This window comes from Uloborus diversus, chromosome 4 (genome assembly GCF_026930045.1).
Source record: "Uloborus diversus isolate 005 chromosome 4, Udiv.v.3.1, whole genome shotgun sequence".
NCBI lineage: Eukaryota > Metazoa > Arthropoda > Arachnida > Araneae > Uloboridae > Uloborus > Uloborus diversus.
This window is the reverse complement of record NC_072734.1, coordinates 186912272-186932490: the sequence shown is the minus strand read 5'-3', so window position 1 is coordinate 186932490 and position 20219 is coordinate 186912272. Positions and strand designations below refer to the sequence as shown.

Genomic DNA, 20219 nt, shown 5'->3' with positions numbered 1-20219 from the left:
CATATAAATGTTATTTTTTCTTTATTTAGAAGTAAAAAACATTCGTACACGCTAGGGAACAGTCACTGGACCTCCTGGTGTGGCTTTTTCCTCACAGTTTTACAATGCCAGAATACTGCACTATTACTATAAATCTAATTTTTCCCTCCTACAGTTAAAGGTTGTTATCATGCATGGCTTCAGCTAATCAAAACTTTTTCAGCGGTTACGGTCAACTCGAAATTGCTCCCCAAGTCACATGGTACTGTTGCCGTATCAGGATAGTAGGGTTGCACTCTCTCCATCTATTCCTTCTCAATGATAAGCCCAGTTCTTACCCATTAAACCCAGTTATAACTCATTGCTAAAATCCCTCTGTAAAAGGAGGAGGGAGGCCTTATGCCTCTATTTCATTGGCTAGTGCAATCTAGAAGCAGACAGAAATTTTACATCCATACAGCAAACCTCCCGATTATCCGCAGAATTGAGTGGCACAAGTGCCGCAGATGACAAAATTGCAGATAATCGGCAAAAATGAGGGACGTATAAGGTCAAAATTGTCCTTTCACAAAAACTTAAGCTGAACTGATGCATAAAACTTTCATCAAACAGTAAAACAATATACAGTACAGTAAAAATGTTTTGTACACAGAACTTAACATCAGTAAGGAACAAATGTATGTACGATGAAGAAAGTACAAAATAAAAAAAAAGAGTTTATTTACAATATTTTGACAAAAAAAAAAGCCACTGGTATGTGCTTTTTACAGCAAAAATACATGTTCCTGATCGTTAAATACCTCGCGGATAATCTGCCCCATGCATAATCAGGAGTTTACTGTAATTAGAATAAACAAAAAACAATGCAAATGCTCTAAATTTGATGCACTTCCATACTACATTTTCAGAGTTTTTGAAATGTCATGAATGGCTCTATGATACTTTGTTCTTATTAAACGAGCTGATGTGTGCATCACATGACTTCCTTTTACTCCAATTTAATGTCATTTCCCCATTACTGGCAGTGTTAATGGGATTCAATTGTTTACTCTCTAAATATCACCAACAGTGGCCAAATTGAAACCAGGATTTTAAAAAAATTTATAAAAATTGCCCAATTTGTCTCAAAGTTGGCGACAAAACTTGGTGACCAAAAGACTGGCGATATATCGCCAAGTGTCCGCCAAATTATAACACCACTTGAGTTTACATCGAAATTAACAATGATTTCTCCCAAAAAGCGGCAAAAGACCCCTTTAGAAACACCCAAATGCAACCAAAAGGGGAGGTCCACTAGGACTCTATGTACCAAATTTCAACTTTCTAGGACATACCGTTCTTGAGTTATACAATGTTGGCATAAATTAAAGTTAAGTTTAAAATCCAGAAGTTAAGATATTTAAACTAAGCCAACATTAACTGGCCGTGTAATGTCAAGTTGGAGACAAGCAAAAACATGTTTCAGAAAAATACATTTATTAAATATGACTAGAATAACATCCCCATAAAATACACCCCCAAAATATCATAACAGAAGTGGTTCCAAAATATAAAGAAAAATGTCACCAAGATGTCGATGCAGTCACTTGCCACTCCGAAGGATCAGGTAGAAAACTCACAAAAGGTCCGCCGAATCACACTTCAGGAATGTCCGAATGAAAAGCACCATTACACAATTCGTAGATCGGTGAACATCACAGGTAGACACATGGAACTCACATCCCCGACATTTTAATTTGCCGGACACAACACAACAGGTTCTTCACCTGGATTCACTAATTCCAGGACTTGGAATATTAAACATCACATACCACAAAAACCCCCGCTAGCATCGCGGGGAAAAACCCCCCTACACGTGAGCCGGACTAGGCTTCACGTTCAGAACCAACCACTGGGGATAGTTGAAAGAAGAAAAACGAGAGAGAGATCGCCGCCACTCGCTACAATATTATGTTTTATCAACCAATGAGATTCCATGCCTCGATGACGTCACCACACTAACTTCTACTTCGACCATCACTCATTGCATATTCCACTACCGCGAATCTTCGTACTCCTCTCCATAGCACGTGCGGTCAACGAGTGGAATTAATTCGAGTCGATCAGGTGACAACTCAACTTTTCTGAATCAACACATCGAGACATGCAATCTCCGATGGTTTCAGTAAACAGTCGCCATTAATTATGGCGTGGGGGAATCGTCGATTGAAGTGTTAGCACCAACTAGTTGACAGGTTCTACTTTTACCAGACTGGGATTAAAGTAGGTACACTTAACTTTAAATTATTTTCTTTAAATTATCGGCTGTGGACCGAGAATAAAAACTAAATAAAATAAAATAATATTTTATGCTAACAAATTCCCCCCTTCTCGGTTACACAGCACGATACACTTCAAAACGACATGAAAACTGACATATTTTCACACAACAATTAAAAAATTTAAACACTTTTGAGAAACATTGAAAAAATTTACACATTTTGAATATTAAACTTTTACATTTTCATAATTACCAAAAATGAGTTTGCACATTTTTTTCAATGTACCCCGAGTCAGAGGCTTGGTAAACGTATCTGCAGGATTTTCTGCGCTTTTCACATATTTTTAATTCAAATGTATTCTCCTCTACTAAGTTTCTCAAAAAATGATATCTGACATCAATATGCTTTGTTCTGGAATTTTCTATAGGGGAATTTGAAAATTCTATTGCAGCTATATTGTCACAATTAATTACAGACCCGTTAAATTTATATCCAGCTATTTCAAAATGTGATGTTTTCTTCTAAAATTCTTTTTAACCACACCACCTCTTTTGCTGCTTCTGTCAAAGATATATACTCAGCTTCCATGGTGGACAATGAAACACACTTTTGTTTAAATGTTCGCCAGATAATGGGTACTTTGTCAATGTAAATAATAATTCCCCCCATCGAAATCCTATCGTCCCTATTTGCAGCATAGTCTGAGTCAGAAAAACCATTGATTTTAATTTCATTTATTGCAGATAGACTTAATTTATAATAATTTGTATATTTTAAATACCCTAAAAGTCTTAATAAACACTGCCAATGTCTTTTACCGGATTTGCTTGAAATTGAGATAATAAATTAACTGTATATGCAATATCCGGTCTAGTTTTCCCTGCTATATAGGACAAACATCCCAATAAGTTGCGATAAGGTACTTTCTCCATTTCTTTTATTTCTTGGTCCGTTTTTGGACAATCACCTAAAGACAAAATTGTACCTTTCGCTATTGGGAGGGTCGAGTATGGGTATTGATACTTTTCAAAATTTTCACAAACTGTCTTAATATAAGAATTTTGGTGTATAAAAATTCCCCCATTGATTTCTTCAAATTCTACCCCCAATAATTTTTTAGTTCTCCCTAATTCTTTAATATCGTAATGTTTTGATAAATCCTGAATTGTTTCCTGAATTATGATTTCATTTTTTCCAAAAATTATTATATCATCTACATACATCAATAAAAACACATTTCTGTTTCTTGTATAGACACAGTTACTACATTTAAATTTCAAAAAATTCAGACCTTGGAGAACCTTATCAATTTCCAGGTACCAATTTCTCCCCGATTGATGGAGACCATATAGCGATTTCTTTAGACGGCATACCCAGTCTTCTTTTCCCGGGATTACAAAAACCCTGTGGTTGTCGCATATAGATTTCTTCATGCAAATCAGCATAAAGATATGCGTTTTTTACGTCTAATTGAAAATGGCTCCAACCCAGGAATATCACCAGAATTGAGAAAAACATTCTTATCAGGGAGAAATTGATAACTGGGGAGAAAACCTGAGAATACGATTCACCTGCCACCTGCCTGTTTCCCATCGCAACCAATCTGCTTTTAAATCTGGCAATTTCCCCTTTAGCATTCCTCTTCAAGTCATAGACCCACTTATTACCAAGTACTGGTTTACCAACTGGCTGGGGAAACTAACTGCCACACCCCCCCTTTCTTGAATCACTTTCATTTCTTCTGACATGGCTTCTTGCCAATGTTTTACTTCTGGGGTTTTCAAGCATTGATTATAGTTTTGTGGAATTAGCACTTCTGACAAATTTGCCTCTGGCTCGGGTTCCATTTGTTCCTTAGGGGAATTAAAAATATCAAACAAGGGATTATAAGGCACATTTTTACTTTTGAAATCAAATAGTTCAGGATTGTAAACAATGTTATTCTTCTTACAATATTTTTCTACATCATTGGGTGACCTTAACCTGGTTTTATTTCCTTTTTCATAGTAGTAGATATCAGTACGGGTCCCCTGTCTTTCTTTTTACTGCATCCCTCACCCATTCAATTTCCTCACAAGGGGTGGGAGCCTTTCTTTCATCTATCTCTTTATCTAAGAGAACTTCAACTAATAGATTTAATAAAAGAATAATCATCATCATTGTCTACATTCCCATTCAAGTTTGATTTCCCCCAAATTAAATTTTCCCTGAAGACCACATTAATAGTTTCAAAAATTTTCTTTAGCTCTGGGTCCCAAATCCTATACCCTTTTGCTTGGGTTGCGTAGCCCACCATTATGCCTTTCTTACTTCTCGAGTCCAAATTTCTTTAGGTTTTGTTTTTGCATGCCTCTGTAGGCAATACATCCAAACCTCCGGAAAAATGCCTTACTGAAGGCTTGTTTCCCCAGAACAGCTCAAATGGGGGTTTTCCCCCTTTCTTTTAGGACTGTTCTATTCCTGACATAATTAAAGCATAAGGCGGCTTCCGCCCAAAATTCTTCCTTTAGTCCAGAGTCTTTCAGCATTGCCCTAACCCCATTCATTAATGTCAAATTGTATCTTTCTACTACCCCGTTCTGTTCGGGAGTATAAGGGTTGGTTCTTTCTATGCTGATGCCTTCTTTAATTAAGTGGGTTCTCAAAATTAGAATTTGTGAATTCCCTCCCATTATCAGACCTTATGGCCAAAATTTTCTTGTTGAGGGCTCTCTCTACATGCCTCTGGTATCTTAGGAAATATCCAAAAGCTTCATCTTTTGATTTTAGAAAGTAAATAGTGGACTTCCTTGAGAAATCATCAATTATGGAAAAAATATATCTTTTCCCCCCCTAGTGACTCCACCGGAAATGGCCCTGCTAGATCCATGAAAAAGAAGCTCAAGTTGTCTTTTAGACCTTATCCCTGGAGTGGGCTTAAATGAACACCTTCTTTTCTTTGCAATAATACAAGGCTCACAATCTGGCCGGTTTCTATTTTTTATATTAAGTCCTTTGACACAGTTCTTTTTTTTCAGTTTCCAAGATACTGTCATAATTAATATGGCAAAACCGTTCATGCCACAACTCCAGGTCTAATCCTTTGACCTCGGTTACATTTACATTTGGTGGTGAGTCACTACTTTGATTACTTAAAAATGAAGTGGGTTTTACAAAATACAATTTATCAATTAAAAATGCAGAAAAAAGTTTGATACCATCATTATTAAAAATACATATTTTACCAGGATACCACCTTAATGAAAAACCAAGACTGTCTATCCTGGATCCGGAAAGCAAATTTCGTCTAAGTGTTGGAGCATAATAGACCTCATTCAATGTGATGGTTACTAGCTTACCATCTGTTTTAATTTCGAAAACAATTTTTCCTACCCCCTCGACTTGACTATTTACATTGCCCACAGCTACTTCCATTTTTGTATTTTTAACAGGCCTCAATTCACAAAACAAGTCCCTATCTTTACAGAAATGTGCCGTGGCACCTGTATCCAGTAAAAATACTGGTATTTCCTCCTTCAAGTTTGTGTTGTTGGCCTGCACTCCTGATATTTTACTGATGGTGCAAAACATTCCAGCCTTAGGGGGATTACTTTGTTTGACAAAATTACGATTACCTTTATTTTGATTAGTTGGTTTTCTGCTCCAACACCGAGCCGAAATATGCCCCTTTTTCCCACATGTGAAGCAAACTCTCGTTTCAAATTTATTTACATTTTCAACTTTCCGCCCAGTCTGGTGTTTATTTTGAACAGAAAAAGCATTAACACTTGAACTACTATTTCCAAAATTTTCATTTCCTAAAAATTTTAATCTCCCCTCTTCTGCTAAGAGTTCATCCAAAACATTTGAAAAGTTAAATTTACTTTCATCCCATCTATAAATATTTTGTACTATTCCCCTAAAATTTTGATCTAAACTACGTATTAGTTGAAATCCCTTTAATTTCTCATCCATTTTATAGCCATTCTCCTCCAACTGTCGGAGCAAACACTTCAATCGAGCCGCGAACATTCCAATAGTTTCTTTTTCATTAATTCTGCTAGAAAAAAACTCCTCCCACAATCCGGCAACACGGGCTAAAGACGGAGGTTCAAAATTCAATTTCAATGACGTCCATACAGCATATGGATCGTCTAAATCATCTATTAATTGTTTTAACTCATCCTCTATGTTGAGGTAAATAATCGCCACTGCTTGGCCCCTCCGTTTCCTTATTTCTGCTGAAATACCTTCTTCTAATTTTGTTTGGGTTAATTCCCATAAATCTCTTTCTATCAGTACCATTTTCATATTTTTCGACCATGTTGCCCAATTGCAGGAGTTAAGTTTCTTAATGTTTCGATAGTCCCTTTCCATTATTCTGAAAACTTTTGCAAATTTGTCTCTAACCAAAATGACATTCGACCGAGCTCTGCTACCACTTTGTTGGCATAAATTAAAGTTAAGTTTAAAATCCAGAAGTTAAGATATTTAAACTAAGCCAACATTAACTGGCCGTGTAATGTCAAGTTGGAGACAAGCAAAAAACATGTTTCAGAAAAATACATTTATTAAATATGACTAGAATAACATCCCCATAAAATACACCCCCAAAATATCATAACAGAAGTGGTTCCAAAATATAAAGAAAAATGTCACCAAGATGTCGATGCAGTCACTTGCCACTCCGAAGGATCAGGTAGAAAACTCACAAAAGGTCCGCCGAATCACACTTCAGGAATGTCCGAATGAAAAGCACCATTACACAATTCGTAGATCGGTGAACATCACAGGTAGACACATGGAACTCACATCCCCGACATTTTAATTTGCCGGACACAACACAACAGGTTCTTCACCTGGATTCACTAATTCCAGGACTTGGAATATTAAACATCACATACCACAAAAACCCCCGCTAGCATCGCGGGGAAAAACCCCCCTACACGTGAGCCGGACTAGGCTTCACGTTCAGAACCAACCACTGGGGATAGTTGAAAGAAGAAAAACGAGAGAGAGATCGCCGCCACTCGCTACAATATATATGTTTTATCAACCAATGAGATTCCATGCCTCGATGACGTCACCACACTAACTTCTACTTCGACCATCACTCATTTGCATATTCCACTACCGCGAATCTTCGTACTCCTCTCCATAGCACGTGCGGTCAACGAGTGGAATTAATTCGAGTCGATCAGGTGACAACTCAACTTTTCTGAATCAACACATCGAGACATGCAATCTCCGATGGTTTCAGTAAACAGTCGCCATTAATTATGGCGTGGGGGAATCGTCGATTGAAGTGTTAGCACCAACTAGTTGACAGGTTCTACTTTTACCAGACTGGGATTAAAGTAGGTACACTTAACTTTAAATTATTTTCTTTAAATTATCGGCTGTGGACCGAGAATAAAAACTAAATAAAATAAAATAATATTTTATGCTAACATACAAGATACATACGCACATACATACGTACATACAGACGTCACGAGAAAACTCATTGTAAAGAACTCGGGAATCGTCGAAATGGATATTTCGTGTGTCTATACGTTCTTAGGCACTTACTTATCCACGTGTGGTCGAGTCGAAAAAAAAAAAAAAAAACTCAACATTCATTCAGGGGTGAGTAAAATAGAAATTAAGGTCGAGTGAAAATTTTTGAGTGAAAATTTTTGAGTGAAAATTTTTTCGCGAATACAATACTTCCTTTTTAGTAAAAGGAAGTAAAAACTCTGTAAATTAATAGAAAGAGAAAAAAAAAACTAATGATTACAAAGAAAAAAACTAAAACAATACTTTACCATACATTCTTGTCATTGAAAATTGGTACCATATTCAATGAAGATGTCCATTTAATCTAAAAATAAATGTTATTTATATTACAAAATGGGTCCTTCCACAGAATTTCAATGCATTTTCTATTTTTTTCTAATTCATACGAGAAGGAGAGAAAAAATTGATTTTTGCCAGGAACATGTTTGCAAGTTGTAATAACAGAAGTAAAAAATTGTACTGGTTGCAAAGCTATTTCCACAAACTGGCAATTAAAGCAAGAGATTTGGTTTATTATGATATACTCAAATTTTCAACGAAAAAAAAAGGTAAACCTACATATCTTACATATACTTCATGAAGTTTCTTGAATTGTTTTCAGGACTTTGAAAATTTTTCGTTTCACTCTACTGGTTCAGAAAACATATCAGATTAAAGAAATTCTGAAATTTTGTAGAAACAATACACACACACACACAGCTGGGGATTTTAACTTTTTATTTTTACTAATAATAAAGCTGAAAGTCTCTCTGTCTGGATCTCTCAGTTTTTTTAGGATCTCTGTGACACGCATAACGCCAAGACCGTTCGGCGGAATTTCATGAAATTTGACGCAGAATTAGTTTGTAGCTTGGGTATGTGCACCTTGAAGCAATTTTTTGAAAATTCGATTTTGTTCTTTTTCTGTTACAATTTTAAGAACATTTTCCCAAGCAAAATTATCATAAGATGGACGAGAAAATTACCAAGTTATCATAACGTGGAACCGTAACATGGGCCAGCTAATTTGCGAGAAATTCACCATACATTATTTGTAAATATACAGGTGAACCAAAAGACCTTTTAATTTTCTATTATGGTCAAAGCCCTGCAGGTGCCACTAGTTATTAAAATATATCATTAACACAGAACTGTTATCAATGAGAATTAACATTTTAGAACAGGTGTTTTCACTAACGAAGTATGAAAGAAGGGGGGAAAAAGTAAGTACAGCTGCCAGTACCTTATTTTTCCTCTGTTTCTATCTCAAAGAGAGAGAAAATAAAAAAAAATCTTGCAAATTTCAAGCAGTAAAAAAAGCAGAAAAAGGAATTAAAAAGAAAAAAAGGGGGGGGGGGAGTGGAGGTGGAGAAAAAGATTGAAGGAAAATCAAAATTTCACTGTTAAATTATTTCACTCACTTCTGGGAGCTTCTTTGCATCACTATGGGCATATTTAGAGCTGATATAAAATTTCTTTGATTCCTGGAAAGTACAAAATATAAATTGAAAAATTAATAAATTATACATAAAAAGGAAAGGGCACATGTGACCTTTTTTTTTCATTTATTTATTTTTCCAAAAATATTATCATTTTCTCAGAGCAAAAATTTGGCAGTGAGAAGCAAAGGGATGTAAGTGGACTTTTTAAAGTTTTGAGAAAAACTCATTTGAAATACAGATTTTTCGTAGGCTTTCATTTTCTTCTAAATCCTGTTGTGTAGGTAGTGCCAGGTAGTACCTACCTGGGATAATAGTACTAACTTTGGCCCTGAAACAGAGGACAGTTTCTTCCAATATTTGTTTAGGCTATCTCAAAATGTTTAGTTTTGACACTTGCATCTTTTTGCTTCTTTCTGTCTCAAATGTCCCCAAGATTTAGGTACTTTCTTTGTGAGAGGAAATTTTTGGAGATTAGAAAAAGAAAAATATTTCTATACTTAATAGTACTTTTAAAAAATGCCTTAGATTGTTTACATGCTCCCCTGTACGGGGCTCATGTGAAAAAACCTGGGACACATATGAACAAGATTTAAAAATGCAGGACAAGCATTATATTTCAACGACAAACTATTTAATATGAAACATGTACATAAATAACAATTACATTGAAGAGTTTGTAACCTATACTGTGTCAGTTTTATTTGTACAGTAACTGTGCAGTTAAAAATGTCCCCCCCCCCCCTCCCCCAAAAAAAAAAATCTGTTCACTCTCACTATCAAACTTTAAAGTTTCATAGCATGTTCTGACCACTGGACAGACAGGAAAAAAAACTTATAAGACTACAAAGTACAAAGAATAGTTTATTATTGTAAGTTTATTCTTATTATATATTGCTTTTAAGCTTCATACAGAGTATGATAATAAATTTTAAAATTATTTTAAACTTTAGTTTCAAATTAAAGTACAATATTTTGTCTCTTTATTTCCTGACAGTATTATACAACACTAAATTGCTGACTAACTACTCAGAAACAAAAAAATTTTAAAAATAAAAAATAATAAAAAAAAAAACCGCTGGTTCTTTTTTCATTACGACTTTTAAGGGACCATAAAAAATCGTTCTTAAGTAGAATGCATCATTCAGCATAACTTTAGGGGAGCACACGGGACCAAAAAAGTCGTTTTTAAATAGGGAAAGTCATTAAATACAGCATCGTTAAACAGAGAACCAACTGTATGTAACACGAATAATGATATTTCAAATAAACTTACAAACTGATTGTTGAAAAAGAATAAATTGTCAAGCATTTTTAACACTAATAATCCCCTACACTAATGCTAATATAATGGAGAATATGAGAACTGTTCACATGTGTCCCTAGATGTTGTGATCACAAGTGCCCTATCAAGAACTTACTTGCAAAAATAAAGAATTCTTAGTTAAATTTAGAAAAAAACGAGCTAATGTGTGCATCACATGACTTCAATTTACTCCAATTTAAAGTCATTTTCACATTATTGGCAATTTTAATGTGGTTCAACAGTTTACTCTCTAAATATCACCAACACTGGCCAAATTGAAACCAGATTTTTAAAAAAAAAAAGCCAAATTCGTCACCAAATTGGTGACAAAACTTGGCGACAAAAAGACTGGCGATATATCGCCAAGTGTCCGCCAAATTGTAACACCACTTGAGTTTAAATCGAAATTTACAATGATTTCCCCCCAAAAAGGGGCAAAAGACCCCTTTAGAAACACCCGAATGCAACCAAAAGGGGAGGTGCACAACTAGATCCCACTAGGAGCCTGCGTACCAAATTTCAACTTTCTAGGACATATCGTTCTTGAGTTATGCGACATACATACATACGTACATACAGACGTCACGAGAAAAAATCGTTGTAATTGACTCGGAAATGGTCAAAATGGATATTTCGCGTGTCTATACGTTCTTAGGCACTTATCGACTTGTGGTCGAGTTAAAAAAAAAAACTCAATATTTATATGGGGGTGAGCAAAATGGAAATTAAGGTCGATTTTTGAGTGAAATTTTTTTCGTGAATACAATACTTCCTTTTTTGTAAAAGGAAGTAAAAAACATTGTCATAAATTTACTTGAATGTTCATACAATGCAAAATAACAAATAACAACGTGTAATAGCACAGATTGCTGTGCTATTAAACACTCCTATTTCTTATTTTACTTTTCAAGAACAAAGATATTTATTTAAATTTGTTCATACATTGTTCTGCAATAATTAAATTTAACATATTAATCAGCTTAAAATATGTTTTCACGTGAAGACTAATAAAATTATATACAACATGTGCTAAAACAAAGAAGTCATCAACAGAGAAACAAAAAACTGGCTCATTGCTCCAAAAAGTTTTGCCAAGAGACTGATACTGTCAATACTCGAGAGTTTTTCAAGATTTGTTGCTAGAGTTCATTTTAGTAAAACTTAACATGTTTACATGTGTCTAGTGATCACCATGTGCCCCTTTTCCCCTACAATCCATTTAAAATATTTTCAGGTACATCAGTTGTACAATGAAAAAATGATGGTTTTAAGTACATGCTTTGTTTGTGTTCCAATCACTTCATTTTATTTTTTCAAGGAAAATTAATGATAAAATAATCGGGCTTAAATTTCAAACAGAAAACAAAAATGTCTATTATTACTTCCTTTGGAGAAAAAGGAAGTATTGCATTCGCGAAAAAATTTTGCCCCAAAAATAGGCCTTAATTTCCACTTTGCTCGCTCCCGAATGAATGTTGATTTTTTTTAGACCCTACTACATGTGGATATATGCCTAAGAACATATAGACACCCGAAATATCCATTTGGACGATCCCCGAATTAATTACAACGAGTTTTCTTGTGACATCTGTATGTACGTATGTGCGTATGTATCTCGCATAACTCAAAAACAGTATGTCCTAGAAAGTTGAAATTTGGTACCTAGACTACTAGTGGGGTCTAGTTGTGCACCTCCCCTTTTGGTTGCATTCGAATGTTCCTAAGGGGGTCTTTTACACCTTTTGGGGGGGAAATCGTAGTTAAATTCGATGCAAACTCAAGTGGTGTTATAATTTGGCAAACACTTGGCAACATATCGCCAAGCTTTTTTCCCAAACTTGGCGACAAATTTGGCAATTTTTTCTTAAATATAGTTTCAATTTAGCCACTGTTGGTGATATTTAGTGAGTTAACAATTGAATCACATTAAAGTTGCCAATAATGTGGAAATAACATTAAATTGGTGTAAAAGGAAGCCATGTGATGCACACATCAGCTGGTTTTAATTTTCATTTCATCAACGTCAATTTTTACAACTATAATCCACTTTTTAATACAACCAGGAAATTGTGTTATTTACCTTTTTAGTTTATAATTTTTAATTAATTCTGCTTTCAAATTTAGATCACATTATTAAAATGATAAGACCATGCTCACTTGAGATTGCTTTTGTTTGATTTCTTACATTTTCTTCCTTCTTTAAAATTTTTAAATGTAACACATTAACGAACAAGAATCATGTCGCAAGTAATAAGCAGTGATGTGTAGGTACAGTTAGTTGTGAATAAAATATGACAACGTATATAAAGTACAAATTGAGAATGGAAAAAGGTTAAAAAACCAGCAAACAGCGGTTTCGGCACTCTAAAATACAAGTGCCATCATCAGTGCATTAAAAACGAAGACAGGTTCACCCGACTAAAACACAGTCGAGGCGAACAATGGAATGAGAGACGAGTTGTAAAAGATATGAGAGCAGTACCGGAAACGATGACGTCAAGGTTACGTCAGAACTCCGGAGGACAGTTGCACTCAGGAGAAAACGTCACGGACAAAAAATAAATCAAATAACAGACTTCCAAACATTAGGAAAAGGGGGAGTGCTAGACAAATCATTGACGATTAAATTAGCATTTTTCCATATGTAATATGACTCCCAAAAATCTAAATCATGAATAACTTTGGCTAAAGAAAAAATAAAATTATGGCCACAAGACCAACAATGTTGAGCAATAGAGGAGCGTTTGAGATCCTGTTTCTTGACGTAAATTTCGTGTTCTTTTATCCGGAATTTGAGGGATCGTCGAGTCTGCCCAATGTAGGCCAATTTGCACTGGCAGGAAACACTATAAATGCCCCATTTGTCAAGGTTCTGAACAGGGTGTTTAAGCTGTGAAAATTTTAATTTATCAACAGGAGAAAAAGTGACGGAAAAATGAAACTTTTTTAAGATTTTGGCAATTTGTAGACTGATTTTAGGAAAAAAGGGTAAGACAACGGAACTCGAATAGTTCACAGGAGCAAGTGTTTGATTTTTGTTAGTTGAGCTACATAGCTTCTTATAAATGGTATCAATAATATCTGATGTAAATCCCCGATCCACCGCAATACTTCGTAGGTAATTCAGTTCTGATGAAAGTAAATTGGAATTTGAACGAATGGCTAAAGCACGGTAAATAAAAGATCTGAAAGCAGCCAATTTTTGTTTAGCAGGATGAACGGATAACATGTGGGTTAGTTGTACTATATTTTGACTTAGATCAAGTTAGCTGTGGCAGTTTACAATCAAAATTCTGTAATTCTGTTCAAAGTTAATAATGTGAGTTCAAATAGATAAGTTAGTTTTAAATCAGTATTTTGCTTTGTATCATACCATCTTAGTTTTGGTTCTTGTAGAATACACTGAAGGCTGAAAAGCATCAGAACATTTCTCAAATAAGCATCCTAATTAAAAATTACATTCAAACAAGAACAAGCTTTGAGAACAGGTATACTTTCATTAAAAAATATCGTACCATACGTCCACGCAGTTTGTTTTCGTTTAATTCCGTAACAGGAATGCAATTTACAATGCAACTGTTTACAGCTTTTGCATTTAAGCAGCAGTATTCGGTGATCCAAGGATTGAAAGATTTCCATAATTGATGTATCTAAAACATGAAAATAACAATGGCAACTGTTTATAAAAGCTGAGACTTTTCTAGGAGGCAAGCGAACATTCATGCTTACAAATTAAAAATAAAAGAAATAGATAAATGCAAATTCAATATGTATTTTTTTTAAAAAAAACTTGATACAGCTTTATAATTTTATGCTATGAACATTGCTTTACTACAAAATATGAAATAGCACAGTGCTTGAGGGCAATTATCAATAAAAAAAAAAAATGGAACATTCTATGGCTTTGAATGTATAACCCCCATTATTGAGGCATAGTTTTTAGAGAAGAGAAATTTTAGTTTACTGAAATAAATTTTTGACAATGCTATTAGACAGTAAAAATGTTTACAGTACAGTACTTTCAAATTTAATCCAGCAACTGCTATAATTGTATCTTAGAAAATCATATTTAACTCTGAGAATTAATTCTCTATCTGCAGTTTTGCAAAACTGAACTACCCATTTGTTAGCGTGTTCAGTAATATTAAAAACTGAAACCTAGCTTATGTATTTTTATAATTAAAATTCAACATTTTTTTTTTGCAATAAAGGATTGCTTATTTTTTTCTTGGCAACCAAAACTGGCTTCCCCCTTTCTTTTCAAAATCATACTTTCAATAAATGAATTAAGGAATTCAAACTTTACAAACCTTCTCTAGAACTAAGATGAACGTTTCTTTATGTTTATTAAAGGTATATACTGTTGTAGAATGTCGTTCAGATAGTCCATTTTCTTTGAACTTGAAAAGTAAAGCCTCAATTTCTTTGCATGCATCGCCAAACTTGCTTTTACTTATTTTATCTTCTAGACTTCTAAGCAAAGAAATGTGCTGAAAGAATACATTAGACAAAAATCAACTTTTTTGAATTCAACATTTGTGTTAGAATAAAGGGAACTAAATGAAGTATAAATTTTTCTTTTTGTTAAGAATTATCACTAGCTAATGTTATTTTATTGAAGCCAAAACATAATAAATCAGGAGCTTTTTTAAAGCTTTTTATAAATCCTAAAACAAGATGGAAGAAACAATTACACAACATTTTACCTAAAAGCTTTTAAGAGTGGTTCGATAATAGAATTTAGCATCAAATTCAAATAAATTTGATTCTGTATTATGGTAGCGATTAACAAGATTTTGCTAAAAGCCTCGGCTTCAATGGATATCATTGAATGGGGTGACTTTGTGCCAGCACGGTCTGAGATTGTGACCCATTATACAGGGTGTTTCGTTTTAACCTGCAAGACCTTTATTTTTGCAACCGTTAGTCCTAGATGTATACTTCCAACTGCAAAAATGTTCAAAATCAGATGCAGAGTTAAGATATTGAAAGTCTGAAGTAAAAATGAAAATGAGACAAAAAATACAAAATTTAATTTTTTATACGGGCCCCAGGTCCCTAACTTATATTTAGGGAAATAATCTCCATTAAAAATAATTCCAACACAAGAAGTTTGAAATTAGTACAACCAATACTCAGAGATATGAAACGAGGCGTTTTAAGATTTACACCACATTTCACTCGCTGTCAATAACACCTTTTGGGCAGAAATATAGCTGTTAAGTAGTGTTTGAAATTATATGTGTACATACAGTGTGGTTTTTAAAAATTTTTTGAGGTTTTGTTGTGTATTTTTGCGTATATCACGGCATAACATTTGAATTTATTTTTGAATAGCAATGAAAAATATAAATACCTTCTTTTTTCTTACTTTGACGACCTGTCATTCTTCTGAAAGGGAGATTAGTTTCAATCTCATCTTCAGTATGGTCCCTTAAAACTTTGAAATAGAATATCTTTTTCAGTTTTGGTTGCACAAATATCAAGTTGTTTGCGTCAGTAATAGTTTCAATGGAGATATTTTCTCTAAATTTAAGTTGGGCGGAACCTAGGGCCCGTATAAAAAGTTACATTTTGTATTTTTTGATTCATTTTAATTTTTGCTACAAACGTTCAATATCTTAACCTTGCATCTCATTTTGAACATTTTTGCAACTGGAAGTAGACTTCTAGGACTAATGGTTGCAAAAATAAAGGTCTTGCAGGTTAAAACGGAACACCCGGTAAGTACTACAGTCAGACCCCCGATTTAACGAACCTCTAATTTAACGAATTTTGCAATTTAACAAATTTTTCTTTTTCCCTGACTAAAATGAAGTCAAAATCCTCTATTTACCGAATAATAAACCCTGAATTAACGAATTATTTTAACAGCCGAAAAACATTTTTTTTCTTATTTTGAGTTAGAAAATTTGGATTGTTTTCCAAACGTTATATCCATATTGTCCACTAGTTGTAATAAGACTCTTTTTGGAATCAATCAGAAATTTTTGATGGACGAACTCCCAAAGAATATTGATTTTGATGCAGAAAAGCTATAGCGAAACTCCCATTAAAATTGTTACTTTTTCCAATGCTTTATATAGCCTGGAAACTGAAAAAACATATCTCATGCAGCAGCCTGCAAATGACACAGTATTTTCTTCTCACCATATAGTCGAAAGAGAACTATTTTGAGTAAAGTATCAAGGAAATTGTCAAACATCAAACATCATTACTTAGTGTTAGAAAATTTCAAATTAACTAGTGTGTTATAAGTCGTGAAATGCTAAATAAAAAGTTTCTAATTCAGTTTCACTTTTTAATTATGGATATTTTAGCGCAGTTGTTTATAAGGGGTTTTAAATAAGGTAAGTGCAGTTTTTTTTTAAAAAAATTTCACACCCCCGATATTGCGAATAACCCCGATTTAACGTATACAAGTTTTGGTCCCAATGAATTTGTTAAATCGGGGTTCGGCTGTAATACCAACACAAAAAGGTTAAATTAAACCGCTAAAGATAAAACAGAGTGCAGAATATTTCAAACCATCCATCTGATATGAAAACAGCATCCTACCTCTTATTGTTATATCACATTCTATGTGGCACAATCTAGCCCCTGCTGTCTCTAAGTTACCCCCATTTGATGGTACTTATTTAGACTTGAAGATGTCCTCAAACAGAAGATTTTATTTGGTATGTTATTGTTGTCTTGTACCTGCAAGGCTGGCAAATTAGGGTACTTAGTATATGATAGTAAAAAAATCGATTCCCCCCCCCCCCCTCCCTTAAAAGTACAAGATTACTCTCAATACGTACAAATGGCTGAAATTAATTCTCAAAGGAACCTTCTGTTGCTGAACTTCATGTCAATAACGATGAGTGAAATTGAAACCCCACTTGCTGTGGATCCCCAGACGGACACCTTGATAACTGAGATAGCTCTGGAGCTGGTGCTTTTTGTTACCAGGTTGTTCATATTACATGGTTATATCATCAGATTGACAGCTCTTACCAACTTTAAAGTGAAATCTTTGCAAAATCTACATTTGAGCATTTGTGTTGCACCCAAGGTTATGCACCTTTTCCTCTTTTAAAAAGATTTGACTGTAGTAAAAATTAATGTTTGCATATATTGTGGAAACGTTACTTCAACAGAGTTGCAGGACTTTTGAATAGTTTATCGAACACAACTGTTACTTTAAAAGAGGTGTGAATAGTTACAGGAGGGCTCTTGTTCTTCATTGGAGATTGATAAACTGATTAGAACCTGCCTTGCTAAGCCCATAACATGTTGCTGGCTGTCATTTTTGTACATCATTTTTGATTACTAAATAAAACCTGTTATTATTTCTTTTTCTCTCATGCAGCTTAATGCTTAAAAATTAAGTTACATTAAAAATATATTCAGTAGTTTAAAACATCCTATGAGTTATCTACGAGCTTATGAAATGTGTTTTGATACCAGATAACAATTCCTTATTTTTAGGATAAAACCACTGAAAAGACTTTTGAAATGATGTCCATAAAAAACTAATAAAATTCCATGTATAAAATCTGACACGCAAATTGTTGCAGCATCATTATAATTGAGGACTAATTTATCAAAAGGAAACATATCCATTTTCGAAAAATGTTGAGGAGGTGAAAAAAACGATTTAGGGTAAGAACAAAATAGTTTTATCTTTTCTGGGTGCTGAATTGAGCACAAAAGCGCAACAAATCATGGCCGAGTAAGAAATGCTGGTGTGAAAAAAACAAGGAGATGTTATCTTAATTCTGGATATGTGCCTTTTTGAACGAAAACCTGAACATTAAGAAGTTCCAATTTCACCAAAACCCTAATATATATTTCACCTTCTCATATTCTCTTATCAAAGTACTTGAACCTAAAGCTAGTGGATAAAAATTTGAGGATTTTGGACATGTGTTCCTTTGAATCTAAAAGTCTTCGTACCACAGATTCATTCAGGACATGTCCCGTTTTGTTCAAAATTAAACGTGCAGAGGACGGATTTGTTACCTTTTGGTCAAAAAATCAAACTTTACCCTTAAATGAAATAGGATTTGCCCCTTTTTGACTTCTTGAGAGTTTGTGATTTGAGAAAGGTCATATAAAGGATTTACAAAATGTCATAAAATGAGTTTTTCGAAAAATTGGATATGTTGTTCCCTTTTGATAAATACAAATACAAAAGTGACGACCAGCAACAGGCTCTGGGCCCAGCTAGACTGGTCCTAGTCAATTTCCTATCCCCAGTGAAGATCAACGGCCCTCTTGAAACTATCTACTCCCATGCTCATTACCACTTCTTCCGGTAAGGTGTTCCAAGGTTCCACTACCCTGCTGTAATAATAATTTTTCCTAATATCCATGTTAGCCTGAGATTCAAATAGCTTAAGACAATGACCCCATGTCCTGTTTTCAGTGCTAAACTTCAGCCCCGTAACATCTTTCATTTTAATAAATTTAAACAACTGAATCATGTCCCCTCGGTCTCTTCTTTGCTCAAGACTGTACATTTTTAGCCTTCTAAGCCTGGAATCATAGTCTAAGTGAGAAAGTCCACTTATTAGCCTTGTAGCCCGCCTTTGAACCCTTTCCAATACATTAATATCTTTCTTAAGATAAGGAGAACAAAACTGAACAGCATAGTAAAATTACTCCTCAATTGCAAGAGTTTTTCCTGCCAATTTTAATTCCTCAGCGACTTACAACAATATGGATTCAAATGCTTATCTTTCCGAAACTACATATTTTTATGAATACTAGCATGAATTGAAAAGTTCTGTTTGAAGAAATGAAAATACTCTTAAGAACAGCAAATACCACAATGACGAATAAAAACTTACTTCTTGTAAGACATTTATTCTTTCTTGCTTCCTCCTATTATACCTGAAAATGTAATCTGAAATAGGAGTATCTCCAGGAAATTCTATGACATTGTTATGAAGAGAAGCTAGTTCTTTTTCCCACAGATCTTGTTCTACGTTTTGCAGATCAATCTTCATCTTTTCTAAAATGCGTTATGAAAATATGAAATTAATTTGTTTAAACTGTCAAACTTTTAAAAAACAGAGAGAATGCATACAAGAAGAATGCATACAGAGAATGCATCTGAAACAAACTTTATATTAAATTTATGTGTGCTAATTACAGCTCTCTACTTCTTTTTCTTTTTTGGTAACAAACTTAAAAACAATAAGTGTTTTTCAAAATTCAACAAATTATAAGCTTTTAGCATTGTTGCTCACTATTAACACACTGAGCCCTAGCAAGGTTTTTCAATGCTGGCCCAAACAACTGCCCCCCCCCCCCCCACCCCCGCTCAGCCCTCTTCTGAACGAGAGAAGGGTTTGTTTTATTCTCATTTTATGATGACAAAAGGGGGAGTTTGGAGTATTCCCTAGGAATTTTTTTGAAATTTAATAATATTTTAATAAGTTTTTATTAAATCTTTATTTTTATTTTTTACTAAAATTTAAATAAGTTTAAAACCATTCATTTTTAATTACATTTCAGAAACCTTAGAAATCAAAGTAAGATATAATTTCTTTTTTAATATAAGTATATTTACTATTTAAAATGAAAGGAAATACTGAATGATGAAATTCAACTAATGCAGCATTTTCAGAAATACTATGTTTTGGAGGATAAAAAATGATTTTGTCACTTTAATCAGTATCCTCTTTTCCTCCTCAAAACTTAAACGTAAGTATTGGCGCACAAATTAAC

The 20219-nt window shown here is 34.0% G+C and overlaps 1 protein-coding gene across 1 annotated transcript in view; it reads right to left on the bottom strand.

The window, feature by feature from the left end:
* LOC129221052 (cilia- and flagella-associated protein 44-like) overlaps window positions 1-20219 on the bottom strand; it is a 103270-nt gene that overhangs the window by 41046 nt on the left and 42005 nt on the right. The window contains exon 20 of the mRNA XM_054855489.1: window positions 19337-19500. Coding sequence (XP_054711464.1) covers window positions 19337-19500 — 164 coding nt within the window. The remainder of the gene's footprint in view (window positions 1-19336; window positions 19501-20219) is intronic.